Source organism: Sander lucioperca, chromosome 14, assembly GCF_008315115.2.
Source record: "Sander lucioperca isolate FBNREF2018 chromosome 14, SLUC_FBN_1.2, whole genome shotgun sequence".
NCBI lineage: Eukaryota > Metazoa > Chordata > Actinopteri > Perciformes > Percidae > Sander > Sander lucioperca.
The window spans coordinates 7,503,871-7,523,156 of NC_050186.1; the positions used below are offsets into that span (position 1 = coordinate 7,503,871).

The window sequence follows — 19,286 nt, forward strand, 5'->3', positions numbered from 1 at the left end:
GTCATTTACAAATTACAGACATGGCTGATTCAGAGACAACCTCCACAATTATTACAAATGACTACAGTTCACCAGGCCATAGTCCCGTGAGAATAGGGCTTTATTAGGACATTGACATTCACATTCTGGCGACCATGTATAATATCCACAGAACTCATTGTGGAAATCCAATAATTAGTTTTCAATGTTGTGTAAAAAGCAGCGTTTTTGTTTGTCAGTGGAACAGGGTGTGAAGGGTGCCATATTGTCTTGAGGTCCTGAATGCAAAATGCTCTAATAGAAATAATCTCTCTTGTTGTTGATGACTGTATGAACAATACATGAACAAAATGTGCACACAAATTATTTGTGTCTTCCCGAAGCATGAAAACAGCAGAAGGATGTCTGTGATTTGGTACTTTATAAAACAATACACAAACAAAATGTTGTTTGCTTGTGTATAGCTAAAGAACATCTGTGGGACACAGAGATGAAGGGACACGTAGACTGCACTGTCTTCACTGGGATTGTCCCAATTTTTTAAAAAGATGTTCTAATCCCAATATTGTGATATCTACATATAGTGGAGTGTTATGAGCGGCACAACAAAAGAGGAAGATGCACGCCAAACTTGAAGTTAACAAACTGAGATTTATTAAAGTAAATTGCAAGCTTAAGAACAATTGGGTGTGGAAGTCAGGATCAGTGGTGTATGAATTCTGCAATGGACAACGTGAGATAAATGTTGTCAGTGTTCAAAGAATCAAGCAACAAAAGGTATCTCAGGTTGGTGAAGGGGCCAACACACCCTGGCTCTGGGCAGGTGGGGTTAGTAGCCTGGGAACACTGGCCAATGCATGTACTGCGTGACGACGGCTGCTGTGTTGATGAGATTCAGCCGTGTTTCTGTGACTCTGCAGCTGCTCGTCAGTGTAACCTGGAACACCTGAGTGTGATCACAGCCTGGCTGCCTGCTGCTGGTTCAGAGCTCCCTTTCTTGTTGTTGCTCTGGTTATGTTTGTTATGTTAGTTTATCCTAATATGCTTTGTCTCACACACACACACACACACACACACACACACACACACACACACACACACACACACACACAGAGAAACAAGGCAACAGCTTAGTTTTAAATAACAGTCTAAGACATTTGACACGGTTACATTTTGGTTTTGTTTTTCTCTTATTTTAAGTCTAGCAGTTTCCCCTAAACACACCCACACCCATCATCTCTGTACAAAATGAAAAGAGATTAAATTGCTATACTGTTTATCATCAGATCCTGGGTTTAATGGCAAACAAGCATATTTGTCAAACTGACAGATTGCTTGTTTTAGCGCCTTAGTAGTCCCATTTTCCCATTTACAATATTTTAGTTTTAAAGCACAGACTAATATCAAAGATAATCTCATTGTATTGGACATACATCACAGCTCAATGCATCCATATGCTAACATGTGCAGACAGTCCCGGAGCCGCGGAGTGTTCATGCACAGCTGCGCTTGGCGTGGAGCATCTCAGTGAGCAGGTTGTTGCAGGGCACCTCCCCACTCAGGTGTTTGCAGGACAGGTAGTCTTCAGCCAGGGCGCTGAGAGAGCGCAGCTCAGAGAAACACAGCAGAAGATGAGCAAAGCGTCCAAGAAGGTAAGGAGAGGTGCACAGAGTGTACTCCAGCAGGGCTCCTTCAACCTGCTCCTGCACGCTCTCTATGAACTGATGGTCTTCCAGCTGTTTCACATCTGCTCAGTGGGGCAAAAGAGAAAGCAACAACCAATGATGCACATAGAACAAAGGTTGTCAAACATTTTCATATGTTTGAGTGTACTAAAGAGTTGTAGAAGTACCTTCTTATTTCTCTAACTTGCACAGTTCATTTAAAAATAATACCCCTGGAACCCTTTGAGTAGTCTACACAGCCACTTTTTGACCAAAGACTATCATTGAAACGGGTAACATGTTGTCTGATTCACCTGTTGGATCTCAAGCACTGGGTGTCCCTAGTCATTGTGAATGAAGCAGCTGTCAATGTTGAACCAGTGAACAAAGTTCAGTACTGCAAATTCCTTCTCCATGGTTCCTTGGCCACGGGAAAGTACTAGCCCCAGAAGAGGGACTTCTTTGACACCAGGAACCATGGCTGAGGAACAACATTTAGACCCCGGGTCCTCTAGTCCAAACACAGGTACAGTTCCCTAAATGACTTCTGTGACCCTGGAAAAGCTCTTGTGTTGGAAGCAGGCCATAATATTTAATTTGCATTATTAGTTTTTGAAATGTACCTTGGCTAAAACACACTTGAGAAATAATTCACCAAGAATCCATCAGATCTGTGTGCAGCTCCAAGACATTTTCGCCAATATGAAGCTTTATGGATAAAAAGCAGAATTTGTCACATACCTGGGTTAAAGAGCACAAGGAACTTGATGCAGGCAAACTCTTGGCGGTCCACCTTTAGAAAGTGGAGCTTCTCAACCAGCTCCTGTCCTCTCTGGACTAGGCTGGCCACGCTAAGACCAGCATGAGAGGCTACGTCGGACAGCTCCATCTGAACCAAAGAACAGACATGTCCCTTAGTACTGCACAACTTTCATATTCAATGTCTGGGGCTTAAGATGTCTGCCACACCAAATGCTTGCTCTTGGGGGGGGGTCCTAGAGTGTGGTCTAGACCTACTCTATCTGTAAAGTGTCTTGAGATAACTTAGTGAGGATTTGACACTATATATAAAATTGAATTGAAATGTAGTTGAAAATTACAATTAAGTGTGTAAGGCAGGGAAATGGGAGAATTGGATCACCTTGCTCCGAACAACACAGATGCTATCATATCTGGATCTGGATAAATCTAATGACAATATAAAATAAATTATAATATTGACCTAAAGACAGAAGACAGCAATGTAATACAAAATATATTTTCATTGGTACAAATAAAAATGACAAAAAAGAGAGAGAGAAGCAGAGCAGAGTTACCTCCTGCCCAGTGACCAGGAGCAGGTGGCCCTCTCTGCCAAACAGAACCTGTCTGGAGATGAAGTCCAGCAGCAGCAGTTCACTCCAGCAGCTGTGCAGCAACTTCATCTGGTCATTCACCTTGGAGCAGAGAGAAGAAGCTCATCACATATCTGCTTTTTAAGACAAGACCCTTTCATTTCATCTGAGCTAGCTCTAAATTAAACAATTGCTCTGTTAGCACGCTCACGAGGACAAAAGTTGTCGAGATATTTCAGTCTGGATTGACATACGTTGCCATTCCTAGAGTCGTACTGCTAGTATGGTGTAGTGTTGGAACTTCCTGTTTAAACATGACCTTGGTTTCTCCATCATGTGTCCATTTGGGGTTGCTTAGTCTGCAGACGACTTGAAGGATTTTTATACTGATTTATTCCTTATACATTTTTCATTAAAAAAAAGTCATGATCCACCTGATTCCCTCATACAGCCAGAACCTAACACTTTATAAACCTGTTGTGAGGACATCAACCAGTGGACTAGTGAAGCTGTGGCAGATCGTCAGGCGTGTTTGGACTGCACAGACTGGGATGTTTTCAGGACTGCTACCAACAGTCTGGATGAGTATACAAAGGCTGTGACATCATACATCAGCTGCTGTGAGGACCGCTGTATACCATCACATACCACGGTGAGGTACAACAATAATAAAATATAAAACATGAAGCTGAAGAACAACATGGACACACATATAATGAACATAGTGTAAAACTTAAGCAGGGTGATGCAGGCTGAGTGTGTGTTTGGTGTAATAATCAATCTGACCTTAAGTTGTTTGAAGAAGATGGATGTGCGAGCCCACTCTACAATGGAGAGCAGCGTGTGGTCAGCCATGAGGCACAGCAGGCTGAAGGTGCTGGGGTTGGCTGGCTGCTCCCGCAGGAGACCAGCACTGATCTTACTCTGCAGCTGGAGCTCATCTGGATCACATCGCACAAACTCCATCACTAGCTCAGGCATCCTGGGGCCATGTGGAGAGAAAGGTCCTGGGTCTGAGCTGACTGTTGTAGCAGAGCCTGGGGAACAGTTGCTGCTGTGCTCGGACTTCCTAGTCCAGTTTGAGAAGACAGCACACTGGTACTGGGGGGCAGCAGGAGAGTTGGATGACAGTGAGAGTGAACACAGTGACGGAGGCTGGTAGCTGATAGGATCATTCTTTGCTGGGGGCAGTGGGCTGCTGTGAAGGGTCAAGTCTGAGTAGCCCAGAGGTGGGCTGCGGTCTGTTCTGAGTCCCATTGCTTGCACCAGAGCCTTTCTCTGCTGCTTCAGGGCACGATCCTGCTTGTACATGGGGCCAAACTTGTTTCTGCCACCTCGCATCCGATCTGCACGAACAGCTGACGGGAACAGTTGATTTGTTTAGAGCAGTTTTTCAAGCTGATTTTCACTGAAATGTGCACTGTGCTAATGGGCAATATTTGATTTGATTTATTAATTTAGCACATATAAAAAACAACAGTGTTACATTACGAAAAATTACGAGACATGCAAAGGAAACCCAGAAAACCCTCAAGGGGCTTGGCATGTTGTGTTCCCTAAAATAATTCAATGAAACATAGCATATAGAAAATAAAGAAAATAAAAAACACGTCTATAAAAAAAGGGACAGAAGAAATGAACAATTAAATGAGGGGAGAAAATAAAGAATGAAGAAAGAGAGAAAAGAAAAGGAAAAAACAAAAGAAGAAACATGCTAGGCTACTGACACAGTAAAATATTTTCACAGATTATTTAAATGATAGAGGAGAACATTTCTGTAGGCTGGGAAGGAAATAATTCCATATCTTAGAACCTCTGTAATTAATCCTGAATTGAGATGAAGTGGTTCGCGTTGAGGGGGGCAAAACGATCCATGAACAAATTGGGCAACTTGAAGATTGTTGATTTGATAAATGCTAAGAATGCCAATTTTGCAAAACAGAGGTAATGTGTAACTTTTTGGAACTGAGGAGCCAATGATTCTGACTTTTGTAGATGAAAAATCTGTCGCAGCTTAGTTTGGTGTGTGCTAGCCCAGGCAATATTGCAGTAACTAATAAAAGGATAAATCATAGAATAATAGACTGAGGGAGACTTCTGTTTAAGGAGATAATTAATTCTTCCAGTTATTCCAATGCTTTTGGCTATGTTGGATGTAATAAGTAAACTATGATGTTTCTAGGATAGGTTTTCATCAATAAGTACACCAAGGATTTTACATTAGGTGCTTTCCAACCAGATAGTACTTGTACTTTTTAGAGGAAAAGTACACTTCTAAGCAGTTCTAAGAACTACTCTCCCCCAAAATCTTTTTTTTCCGTTTGCATTCCCACTGGCCAAGTGGCCATAGGGACTGATAGGAGGGGTAAGGGAGTGATGCAAGCACGGCAACTGTCTTTATAGCGTTAAAATCAGAACACAAATACACTAAAAAAGTATGAACTAAATACTAAATCTAATGTATATAGCATATTTGTCATAATTTAAACAAGTCTACCGAAGAGAAACGTATCTCTCTCCCCCGCCTCTGCCTGCTGCGCTGTGGATGTGTGTGTGTGTGTGTGTGTGTGACGGGCGGCGAGCCGCAGGACACACTTGTGGAGTTTAACTCCGAAAAGACAGCTAACCACAGGTTCCTGTTAATCTTAGGATGGACATGTGTTGTGATATTTAAACAATCGATCCGTCAACGGCAAAATAAAAGCCTCTTATTTACGAGACCGGTCTGAGAGCGAGGTCTCTGAGCATGTCTGTCCGAGCGACGAGCTAGCGGCCGGGGCATGCTCTTGCTGGCTGTCGCCTCACTTCATGGAGCTCCGAAAATTTTGAAGCAAATTGTCAATTCGGCATCAATTTTCGCAAGAGTGCCTATATTCAAAATCTAAACAGTTCATTTCTCGCCTAAAACGTTGTCAGAAGTGAATTTAATGATGAATAAGATGGTGAAAATTGTTAAAAATGTCCCGTTGTTGGTTGTTGCTCTGTTTGCACGTTTCCGAGTTGGCAGTGGGCGTGACTTATAAGTTCGACCAATCAAGTACACCTAGGAAAAGGGAAAAGGGAAAAGACCCTGCTCTGAAGTAGGAGCTAAAAAAGTACCCTACTGAGGCCAGAGGAACTTAAAAATCCCCAAATTTTTTCTGTCGGAACACGACGAAAAAAAGTGTTCTAGGAACGTTTAGTTCTAAGAACTGTAAAAATCCCTCCGGTCAGAAAGCCCCTACTAACTGCTACTCTGTCAATCATCACAGTTAGATTGTCATGGAACTGCTTATGGCTGTGACCAAACAAAATAAAGTAAGTATGTGTAAAGATAATTTGTGGATTTTTAACCATTTTGAGATTTTTACTACTCTGTCGCTCTCTGGGACATGTTTTCATGCTAATCGAATGAGTTTTTAGCTTGAAAGACGCTAGTGCGGACCGCCGATTAGCTTACAATGCTAGTATTCGGGGCACAGGGAACGTAAAAACAAATCGCTATTTATACCACTAAAAAGGCTCAAAATTTCACCACACTTCAACGGTAGCATAATGAGGGTCCCTAAATGTTAACCGAAGCATTGAGAACTCTGTAAGTGTACAGACAGTTTATTGAAAAGATAGATTATAAAGACACTCGCTGAGATTACATGTCGCCGCCGTCTTGGAAACCAGTCATGATTTACAGCTGGCTAAAATCAAAAGCAATTTGCTCAATATATCTGAAATAATCACACTCTGCATAACTTGTCTAGTGTACTTACTCAGTGGATAACTGTCCATCTGGTCCCTCCGGTCTGGGTCGCTGAAAAAGTTTCAAGTACAGCCCTGTTTATCAGAGAGGGGAAATCTTCAGACTGTAAAAAACACTGCATCTCTTGGGCATCGCGACGCCACAGGTCCCACTCCGTGCAACACAGACACTCCTGTTGGGTGGCCATAGCTTCACAATGTCTGCAGGTACACCACCAGTTTCCCCAAGTACGAGGCTGTGTTGTGGCATTGACTACCGGTAGCTCTCTCTCTCTCGTAGCCCTTTCACGGAGCTCCCGCAGCTCTTCGTTCAATAAACTGTCTGTACACTTACAAAGTTCTCAATGCTTCGGTTAACATTTAGGGACCCTCATTATGCTACAGTTGAAGTGTGGTGATATTTTGAACCTTTTTTTAGTGGTATAAATAGCGATTTGTTTTTACGTTCCCTGTGCCCCGAATACTAGCGTTGTAAGCTAATTGGCGGTCTGCGCTAGCTTCTTTCAAGCTAAAAACTCATTAGATTAGCATGAAAACATGTCCCAGAGAACGACAGAGTGGGTACACGTCTGTTAATAACCCCTAGGTTGGTTTTGCGCCGGAATTGTCCTTTAAATGCAACAAACTGTAATTTTAGTAGTAGAACATGATGGTCAAATGTAAAATGTTTTTGAAAAGTCTAAAAAAATTCCTACTGTGGATCCTTTATTGTCCTTTGTTTTATTTAGTTCATTTAAAAGATGAGTAATAGCCATGCAAGTAGAGAGGGCTTTCCTAAAACCATACTGAAGTTGATTTAGTATGTTATTGTTGTCAAGATAATTAAGCAATCTGCAGCTGCTCGTCAGTGTAACCTGGAACACCTGAGTGTGATCACAGCCTGGCTGCCTGCTGCTGGTTCAGACCTCCCTTTCTTTCTGTTGCTCTGGTTATGTCGCTTTGCTTTATCTTAACCCCTGTAATGTGTTAGAAAGCTGCACACATCTTCTGTGTGAAATATTTAAAAAACTATTATTATCATCCAATAAAGTTTTTAACCTCATAGCTAACTTATGTATTAATTTGCATCTAAACACTGTTTTAAATGTGTGTGTTTTTTGGCCCCATTGATCTCGTTCATATTTGCAAACAAATATATGACTTTTTTTATAAAAACTTTTTAAAGAATTTACTAAAATTGTGAGATCTTTTGTTTTGTTAGAACAGCTGTTTCTGGGGATATTGTGAAGCTTTGTTCCAATAAAAAAAGTAAATGGTACTTTTTACATGTCTGAACGTGAAAATTTGACCCTAACACAATATAAGGGTTAATGCTTTTCACACACACACACACACACACACACACACACACACACACACACACACACACACACACACACACACACACACAGAGAAGCAAGGCAACAGCTTAGTTTTAAATAACAGTCTAAGACATTTGACACGGTTACATTTTGGTTTTGTTTTTCTCTTATTTTAAGACTAGCAGTTTCCCCTAAACACACCCACACCCATCATCTCTGTACAAAATGCAAAGAGATTAAATTACTATACTGTTTATCATCAGATCCTGGGTTTAATGGCAAACAAGCATATTTGTCAAACTGACAGATTGCTTATTCTAGCGCCTTAGTAGTTTCAGTGGAGTCCCATTTACAATATTTTATGTATATATCGATGCTAAAACTCTTAAAGCACAGACAAATATCAAAGGAAAAGATGGTGGGTGGGGTTACACAATATAAGTTTCAGTGACATGCTGGACAAGAATGGGACATGATCCCTGGTCTCCTGGTTGAAAGTCCACCTCTGCCCGATGCGTTCTATACAGACACTAACGGGGATGTTTGTGTCGGTATCTGATGCTGAGAGACACTGACCAAGCGTCATATTTTACGAGTTCAGAGAACGGGTTGTTATGGTAAACTCATAGACTGTACAGTAAATAAATACCGACTTAGCATCTGTGACGTCAGCCATCGGTTTGTGGACTGCTGTTTTGAAGCCTCAAGTTTGGCATCTCGCTAAGGCTACATTTGCTACGTTTTGGTTTTTAAGCGGAGTTTTGAGCCAAAAGTGATCTCAGCGCACACTGCATCTGGCAAGTTATTTCCCTACTTAGCCTCTCGGTGGACAAAACTTGAGTCTCAGATTGCAGCCTACGTTTGTCAGCAAAAATACGACAAAATGGAAAGGAAACCATGCTCATACGAGGTGGTAGCCACACGAGATACTGGATCATCGGCCATTGAGATCACAAACACAGACGCACAGCAATTAGCGGAGAACGGCGGCCGCTGACAGAATCGCATCCGAACAGCGGTATGTAACCTGTGTTTTGTACTGTGTTATGGCTTGTTTGAAACACAGTTTGAACGGCTGACTGCCACTTGTTGTTTGGTTTTGCTGTTGTTGCGGCAGGTTGATTGCTACTGATCGGGTTTATGTCCACTGTGCGGACAGCTGGCTTGCGTGTGTTGTGGCTTTAGCGTGTTGGTTATTATATCGTGCCTGCATGGGATTGCTGTGGCTATTGATGTTGTTGGCTTTATGTTGGATTCAAACAGTGATTTGCATCTGTCTGCATGCACAAAATGAGTGCATCAAGGGCTGGTTCAACTTCACCTGAAAAGGAGAAAAGAAAAATTATTCTGACTGAAAAGGTTCTGGCAAGCAAGATTGAGTCAATTCAGAACCAGAGCAAAAAGGAAGCAAACAAATTAAAGGACCAGATACGGTCTCTCAAAGAGCTCATGAGCGATGATAAAAATGCTAGCACATTCACAATTAAAGCACAGTTGATGTTCTGCTGCAATTGTCTGAAAATGCCGCAGCATTGCACAAATCTCTGCTGTCTTTAATCCCATCTGATGAACAAGAACAACTAAATACATGGTTCACAAGCATCACTGAATCCAATCAAGAATTTATTGAGGATGTTAAAGTGGGGCTTCCAGAAACCAGCAGGCCTCTTTCAGAGCTAACTCATGATGTTGAGTGTCACCAGTAAGCTCTGTTAGTGAAAGAAAGTGGGATTCATGAGGATGTGAAAAAGGGACAAGAGCATCCATCTTCTCATCATGATGACCAGGATGACATATTGCCATGTGACAGCATATCGAACCTAAGCAGCAACAAACAAGGTTCAAAATCAAATGTTTCCAGCACCTCATCTGTACGTCTCAGAGCAGAGGCTCAAACGGCTGCTCTGCTTGCCCGTCAAAAGAAAAGCATCCTCTTGAGGAATAGGAAAAGAAATTAACAACTTGAGCTTGAAGCCGATATTGCCACATCAGTGGCAAAAGCAAATGTTTTAAGGATCTCTGGATCTGGTGTGCGGAGTGCTGATTCTCAGCCATCTAATGGCATGGAATCATACTTTAAGAAAAAGGAAGAAAAACTGTTGAAGCTCTTAACATTGATGCAGAGACTTTTGTTCCACATACACTTGGACCTTACCTTCATTTGCTGGAACAGTACACCAGGGGGCAACCACAACAACTTGTCAGAAGCTGTCAACACATGACTGGCTCAGGCGATGCAAAGGCAAAGACTTTACTGCAAGAACACTTAGGAAATGAGCACATGATTGCATCTGCCTACTTGGATAAGGATGTTACATAGTCTGTGTGAGTTGAATACTCCTGCCAATATGATCACTGTGATTAAAAGAGTGCCCTACAAAGACAAAGAGAGACAAGTGGCGAACAGTGTCATGTGACATCCAGGGAAGGTATTGCCGGAGAGCTATGTTTTGTTGATATTGTGACTTTTATGGAGTGCCAAGTGAAAATCATAACAGATCATGTGTTTGGAAACCTACAGGATGCTCCAATGTTGGTGTCAAATAACGAAGGCAGCAGGACAAAATCACCTTGCTTAAGACCTAAAGGAAGTAGCTTAGCCACTGCTGCTACTACAGTTGAAAAGACACTAACAGAACACAAGGTTAAAGATGGATATTCACCTGAAAAGACATGCCTGTACTGCAAGGGTGGACACATGCTGGAGTTTTGTACTCTACTGGAGAAGAGAGCTCAAAGTGAGAAGATTGATTTTCTGAAAAAGAATGGAGTTTGTTTCAGCTGCTTGTGTACTGGTCACATCAGTAAGGAGTGCAGGAAATGTCTCTCTTGCAAAACATGCGGCTCAAGACACCCTAGTATGCGTCACATTCACCACATGGACAAGGGAGCACATGCAGACAAAGGAAGTAGCAATTCAGAGAGTGCAGCTTTTTGGTTGCAGTCCAAATCAGTGGTCTTACTGGGGCCGGTGAACAAGACTTTAAGCTCACCATCATACCAGTCAAGGTCAAATCTAGGAGAGGTCAAAGAACAGTGGAAACCTGTCCCTTTTTGGACCAGGGTAGTTCAGCATCCTTCTGCACAATGGGTCTGATGGAGAGAAAAACAAAGATTTTTTTGCACACCATGGGCCAAGATGGCTGGATTGGACGGTGGCTGGTACTGTGAAATGCTAGATATCATCAGACAAAGTAGGATGCCTGTGAATAGGAGTAACATCCCACGACAAAAAGATCTGCATAAATGGCCTCATTTGAAACATGTGTATTTGCCTGAGATAGATGCAGATGTGGAGCTTTTGATAGGCATGAATGTGCCCAGAGCTTTGGAACCACTTGAAGTCATCCGGAGTGTGGATGAAGGGCCGTATGCCATCAAGACTATGCTTGGTTGGATGGTAAATGGACCACTTGGTGGAGAATGTTCTGATGGACCTGTGTATCAGTCTGCAGTTACCATCAACAGAATTTCTGATGTGACACTTGATGAACTCTGGAAACAACAGTTCAAGACAGGCTTTCCAGAATGCAGTCAGGAGGAACAGCTAGGACATTTTAAAGGGAAGACTGCAAGTTCTTGGAAATGGCTAATGATAGTGTGAAACTAGTTGATGGCCATTACAGTATTGCTTTACCTCTAAAAGACAGAAAGATAAGCATGCCTAAAAACCGTAAGATTGCAGAACAACGCATCATTAACCTGAAGAGAAGATTTATCAGAGATGCATTATTTCATAAGGACTACACTGCTTTCATGAATAACCTTGTATCCAGTGGATATGCAGAGAGAGTGCCAACCACAGATCTGGAACACAATGACGGAAAGGTTTGGTATATCCCATGCCACGGTGTATACCATCCGAAGAAAGGAAAAATCTGAGTCGTCTTTGATTGTGCAGCATCATTTCAAGGCGCATCACTCAACGCTAAACTCCTGAATGGTTCTGATCTGACTAGTACGTTGATTGGAGTCCTGACCAGGTTCAGGAAAGAGCCTGTTGTTCTGATGTCTGACAGAGGAGGACGCAGACCTGTTGAGATTTCTTTAGGGGTCCAGTGGAGGACCAACTTCTTCTCCAAGCTGCGCTAACTTTGCTCTCCGAAGGTGAGCAGAAGACAACAAAGACTTCTTCAGCCAGCAAGTGTTTGAGACCATCACATAAAGTTTTTATGTGGATGACTGCCTTGCTTCTGTGGCCTCAGAACAGGATGCTATATCCCTTTATTAAGACCTTAAAACCATCTGTGTCATCCAACAAAATGGATAAGCAACAGTCACAATGTGTTGGCTTCAATACCTGAGGAAGAGAGAACAAAGGAAGTCAAAGACCTGGATTTGGACCATGACTCACTACCTGTTGAGAGAGCACTGGGAGTGCGTTGGTGCATCCAGTCTGACACCTTTAAGTTCAGCATAACCATTCAGGAGAGACCATTGACCCGCAGAGGGATCCTTTCAACTGTCAGCTCTTTCTATGACCCTCTGGGGATCCTAGCTCCTGTGGTTTTTACAGTTAAAAGGATTCTTCAGGACCTGTGCCGGAACCAGCTAGGATGGGATGACTTTATACCACCAGCGGTTGCTCAGGAGTGGATGGACTGGTTGAAGGAGCTACATCAGCTGAAAGGCTTCAGCATCAGATGATGTTTAAAACCACTGAACTTTGGAGAAGCAACCACTGCTCAGTTGCATCATTTCGCGGACACAATTGAGGAAGGATATGGTACTGTACCTATCTGCTGCTGTGCAATGAACACTCCCAGGGACATAGCACCTTCATAATGGGAAAATCCAGGGTGGCATGGAGCTGACAGCTGCTGTTGTAGCAGCTCGCATGGACAAACTGTGGAGAAAGGAGCTAAGACTACAGCTTCAACACTCTGGACAGACAGTACCTCTGTACTAAAATACATTAAGAATGAAACTTCAAGATTTCTAATCTTTGTGCCAAACAGCGTCTCGGAGATTTTCAAGGTTTCTAACACATCTCAATGGAGATATGAGAACATTAAACACAGTCCTGCAGACCTTGCCTCCAGAGGTGTGAGGGCGGAGCCATTCCTAAAGAATGAAACTTGGGTATCTGGTCCCTCATTTCTCTTGCAGTCAGAAGAATGCTGGCCTGTTAACCCAAACATGTTGCAAGAACTTCCACGTGGAGACCCTGAGGACAAGATCTCAGCTGCAATTGAAGTTTCTACAGTCAGGGACGAAGATGATGCAGTGACATGTTTGATCAACCGCCCCTCGTCTTGGACACATCTAACAAGAGTGATGTGCTGGATCCTAAGATGGAAGGCTTTGCTTCTAAATCTCAAGAAGAAGGACATGCAGGGGGAATGAGAGGGGGAAACGTAGCAGAAGATGACCAAAACGTAGCAATGTAAATGTGAAAAGATGAATTCAGAACATAAAGAAATGACAGAAATTAAATATAATGCAGATTTAAGGCGCATCCGCATTGGCTTCACTGTTCAGACCTAGGAGTTGCCCATTGAACTGGATTCACAAATATATATTTTTCAACAGTAGCCAATCAGATGTCTGCTTCCCTTTTAGCTTCTCACATAAACGTAGATTCAAGGGTTTCATTCAGTGTGTAATCACGTAGTAATATTCAAAAAATAGATATACACTGTGGATTCTGTGTTGATGTTTCTCCTAATAAATGATATATGATGTATATGATAAATTAAAAACCCAATAGTAATAAATATAATAAATGATACAGGTTAGAGGCACTTCAGCATTGGCGTCACTTTTCAGGCGGGGAACCCCTGAGTATTTTATTAGCCGCCCATATGTCCCAAATATTTGTACTGTAGTTTGTCATCTAACGTGTTACTGACAGGCAGATTTTAGGAGAGATCAAGTAAAGCATGATGCACCGCAAATCATTTAAGCTCCTGTTACTTGATTCACTCAGGGAAACATAAAAGCAGCCCTGGGGTCTCATTTATAAACGTGGCGTACGCACAAAACGGGGCTGAAAATGTGCGTACGCCACCTCCCACGCAAAGGTTGTGATTTATAAAAAACAAACTTGACGGCAGAATGTGCGGTCCTCCACGTAAACTCTGACCCATGTGTACGCACATTTTGGAGACAATGGGAACTGGTGACGCAGATGGTGAGGTGGTGAACTGAAGTCAGACTGCAGAAAGTAAATGTGAATAATGATTACTCGTAATATGTACGTAAGTATTGATGCCTCACGCACATTATTTCACTCCATATCATTCCCATTACCATGAAGATGAAATCCAGCAGTGTTATTTGCGCTTGTAGGCCTACTGAGTGATACTTGTTCCATAAACACCTTGTAAAATTCAACTCAAATCTTTAATAAAAATTTGTTATTAATTAATAGGCGCTGTCTCACCGTCACATTGTCTGCTATTGAGCGCAGGAGGAGGAGATGGCCCGACTGCATGGATTACAGGATAGCATCAAATAACCTAGCATTAGATAACGGCAGAACATAGTGTAAAAAACTAAATATCTGTCTTTAATACTGTGCACATATCATCAAATGTCAAAGTCTGGAAATACAGCCGTTACGCTCTCACGCAATCATTCAATGTCCTCGTTATCGATCCGAACTTTAATACTGTTCATAACAAAACCTGCATGAAGAAAAGTGTGTTTGGTCTATTAGACTTTCATCTTTAAATTGTATTTCGGGATGGGGGATGCCACTAGTTCATTCTGTGATTTTAGCAAGGTGTTAACAATCACAATATGTTGTAAACATATAAATTCTGAGGTGACCCCGTGCGTAATGCTGCATGATGACACTGCTGGCCCTGCAGGAGGACTATGGAAGAATCAGGAGAGAAGAGACTTCAGGGACCATGACCATGACTGGCTAATATGACGATTTAGATTCCCTAAAGCTGTGCTCTTGGTTCTATGTACTGAATTGGGTCCAGTAGAGAGGGTAACGCGCCGGAACCGTGCCATCCCGGTCCATCCCGGTCCATCCCGGTCCATCCCGGTCCAAATACAGGTCCTCACCACTCTGGGGGAAACCGGCTGTTTCCAGAGGGAAATGTCAGACAGCTAAGTGTTTTATATATATATTATATATAATCCTCAACTTTATCGCTAAGGCTTGTTTGGATATAATATATAGTTCTGTTGAATCTTATCATATAGGTCTGGTATATTGAAGCTGTCCCTGAGTGCCGTAATGCCTGTCGTTTTGGACGTATTATTAATACATGTAGTTATAGATCAGGTTTCCCTACACTGTGCGAGAACAGGCTGAAATTTTCCCCGCCACTCATCATGATTCGGCGTAACGAAAGAACAACTGCCGGGGTCACTAACATACTGATCAGCATTCATGAGGTGCTTTGCATTGATTATTTATGGTTAAAGATGGGCGTGTACAGGGCAGGATAAAAGGCTGATGTATGTACACTTGTGGGTAATCTGTGATTTATAAAGGGAACATTGCTTGTAGATGTGCGTACGCACGGTTTTATAAATCAGAATTTTTTTTGGTGTACGACATTTTTGGCTTTTGGGCGTACGTACACTTTTAGTACGGATCCTACGCACAGTTTTATAAATGAGACCCCTGGAGCTTACAAACTGGAAACTATATAACGTAGCCTTTCATTTTTTTTGTTATCTTTTTGAACATAGCGTTTAAATGAAAAAGTTTATTAATGAATGCACTTGCTTAGATGGTTAGCCCAGCAATCCCTTTCAGTTAAGAGACCTGATTCTTTCTTTGCATCTATCAACGCCTCAACGCTGTTCCACTGGAGGAACACTCTATTTCTGTGTCTTCACCCTGTTTGCTCTCTAACTTGCGTCTGATCGGTGAGCTTGTACTACAGTATACATGCGCATTCAGTTAAATACATTAAACTCTACTGTCAACTATTATTAGTAGCATCATTAAAACTGTTTTAATTCTGCTGTTACAGAAAATTCAAAAGAAAACAAAGAAATGTTAAAATGTGAAGCAGCCATTGAAGTCACCCGCCTCCATTAAATGTCATCTTTTTAGGATGAGATAACACACTTTTATTCCTTATTCAATAGTTTGGGGGTCAGGGTTAGGGGTTTTTATTTAAAAAAGATGTTTTTCTGACTAACATGAAGAAATAATTCCTCTAATGGGTGGCACTACCTTTCTATCTGAATTGGCTTTAAAAAGTAACCATGTTGTAACTCTAGGATGCCTGAAGCAGCTTACAGTCTCACAGGTATTTACAGTATGCATGGGCATTAACAAAAGTTCTGCAATATACAAGATTTATTTCTGTATATGTGTGGACAGCCCTGCTTACCTTCCAGTTGCATGCCAACATGAAGACACTTTTGAAATCTGCAGAATGGACAGCGTTTCCTTTGAGTTATATCAATTGTGCACTCCTGGTTTTCTGCGCAGATGTACTTCTTGTTGTTTTGAACTGTTCTTTTGAAAAAACCCTGCAAGTGTGAAAGCAGAAGAAGGGTCCATTTAAAGAAGGCAGTTCTCTTGTCTAGCTGTTCATAACGATAACTGTCCCAGTGCACCAGGAACAATGGAACAGAAAAACTAAATGCACCTTGCAGCTTTCACAGGTGAGCAGACCGTAGTGGTAACCGGAGACTTTATCTCCGCACACTGGACACAGCTCGTCCAAAGCCACATCATGTCCATACTCCATCCTGAAAAAGGCAACATCACACGGGTCTCTTTTCCAACAATGACACACATCACACAGATTATAAAATAAAGAGTGTTAAGAATACGCACAAGTTGAACCAGTCACTTTGCAACATCACAACTTTTGATTGAGTCTGAAAGCAAAATCCAAAGTCTGTAACAAATAAAAACATTGTAAATGCTCTCCTGACAATCCAGGGAGAGAAATGTACTCAATACCTGTCCGGATCAGAAGCTGGATCAAAGGGAAAACTAAAAACAGAGTTATCTATTAGTACAATCAAGTGTGTATTAGTTCTTATACTAGTGCCCTATACTAGACTGCCCTACCTGTTGAGTCAGTGTCCGGTGTAAATGGTGAGTGTGGAGTGTCCAGAGCATCCCTGCTCTCATGTCCAGGAGGGACACTGAAGCTCCAGCCAATCAGCTCGTCTGATCATTGACTCACCTGTTTGGGTCTTTCAATACTACATACCGTCACTGGTCCACTGGGTGACAGCAGAGGATAATGATCCTGTAGTGTTTCACATAAGAAAACTGAATGCTGCATGCTGTTTATGAATCATTTCATAGAGTTTCATCATTACAATGGGTCACAAAGATCAAGTCAAACACTTCCAGAGCGTATTGAATACATTCAGTACATTGTCCTGTTTGGAACATTATAGTGGTAAAAGATGTCTGCTTTTATTATTTATGTATTATATCTGCAGATTTAGTATACTAGCTCAGACTAGTTTAATTTTTAAGTTTTAGTTGTTTTTTTTTTATGTACTGCAAAGAACAAAACTAACTGTAAGATCTCCGGATTGTCGGGATATCTCTGCCTCTGCTCTACACTTTCGGACCATTCGTTGTGAAAAATCCAAGACTACGTTTCTGGAGTAGCCATTAAAGGTTCTGTACCGGCCATTCAGAACATTAATATGGCAGCAGACAAAAATCTGCTGTGTAAAGATAAAGTGGAGTAATGGAGGGAGTCACACTCCCTCTGTGTGTTGTACTCTGAACTCCTCCGTTCTTTGTTTTGACAGCTGGTCCAGCTGTGCGTGCACGTGAGTGCAGGTGAGTGCACGTGAGTACCTTGTGCATTGGAATCACTTGAAGATCGTGACAAAACGTTTGTATTTGATGAGTTGGGGAACCCCAGACCTTTTTCTTTAGTATTTTAAGTACAGCCCCTTTACAACAGCAGGCTTTAGACTCATTAATACTGAGGTCAATCTGTGTTTACATCCATATCTGACACATTATTATGTGTCCACAGCGCTGCGAAGGAAGGTCTGCCTAGTCCACACAGCATTCTGGGATGGGAGAAAAACGTGCTCTGGTTTATTGGCATTTCTTTAAACCAATCACAATTGTCTTGGGCGGCGCTAAGAGCCGGACACAATGACGGTGCCTCTGCTAAATAGTCTCAGGAAGGAACTTGTTTTGGTGGAACATGTGTACGTTCAAAAGTAGTTTTAGTCGTGCAACAGAAAACTCAGATTGGACAGATAGTCTAGCTAGCTGTCTGGATTTACCCTGCAGAGATCTGAGGAGCAGTTAACCATAGTCCTCACAAATCCACCGGAGGTTAGAACACCAACACAGAGACAGAGGAAGGGGACGGACATCTGGCTGAAAATGAGGGACATCCAGCGGAATTTCCAGTGGCACCGGAACTATCCCGGAAAGGAAACGTCGTCGATGTAGACTATGATCAGTGTAGTCCTCAGTATGGGGATCTATTTCTCCTGGAAACAGCAGTGAGCAGGAAGAATCTCATAGAGAAACACCAAAGTAGAGTCTGAGTAGAAGTCGACAGCAGCTCAGAGGGAACAGCTAGTCCCTCGCTGCTAACATCTTTGCTCAGACAGTTCACAGCAAACAACTTGATTTATTTAGCACCTTTCATGCAGACATGCAGCCCAAAGTCCTTCACAGAGCAACATTTAAACACAGATGACATACTACAAAATGACAAAAACACAACAGAAATGAACAACAATAACATTTTTAGCAAGACTAAAAATTACAATATGACGGTAAAATTTTTTAAAAAAAATAATAAAAGCTAACAGTTCTCCAAATGAAAAGCCAGATAAAAAGAGGTTTTTCAGTGTTGCCACTCCTGTTTCCCTCCTCCAGTACTGACAATGGGAGTTTGTGGACAGTATATTGTTTGAAGTATGAAGTATCTTCAACACATGTTAATCCATTTCTGTTTTGATCAGCACAATCACAACATCAGAAACTACACATGTAAAAAAACCTCATCTGTTCTGACTGCACCTCGGCCCATTGAATAAAGATGGACTCTAAACTTCACCACACATTGTTTGGAAATGTAGAACTAGAACTTGAAGTTGTTCAGCATATATCATCAACTTTATGTAAGGGGATGATTCTTGCACTTTTTCGGTTTCTATCTACGAATTGAATGCACTGTAAGTTGCTTTGGATAAAAGTGTCATATAAAGTACAAAGAAATGTAGTCCTCTGAGGTGATCCTAACACTCTACAGATACCTGATAGAGAACAGTATTCTGTTTCATTACGTACTCTCTTTACACAGCTTTCACAAAGTGCTGTTTGTATATATATATGTGTGTGTGTG

At 41.8% G+C, this 19,286-nt stretch overlaps 1 protein-coding gene across 1 annotated transcript; it reads right to left on the bottom strand.

The window, feature by feature from the left end:
• Positions 1-1,199: 1,199 nt before the first annotated feature.
• On the bottom strand, positions 1,200-16,685 carry LOC116038204 (steroidogenic factor 1-like). The gene is made up of 6 exons (XM_031282448.2): positions 16,584-16,685; positions 16,323-16,464; positions 3,764-4,335; positions 2,960-3,079; positions 2,385-2,532; positions 1,200-1,726 (listed from the first exon to the last, which is right to left on the bottom strand). Exons 1-6 carry the CDS (start codon positions 16,683-16,685, stop codon positions 1,473-1,475), a joined length of 1,338 nt encoding a protein of 445 aa, XP_031138308.2. The 3' UTR covers positions 1,200-1,472.
• Between the last annotated feature and the right edge of the window lie 2,601 nt (positions 16,686-19,286).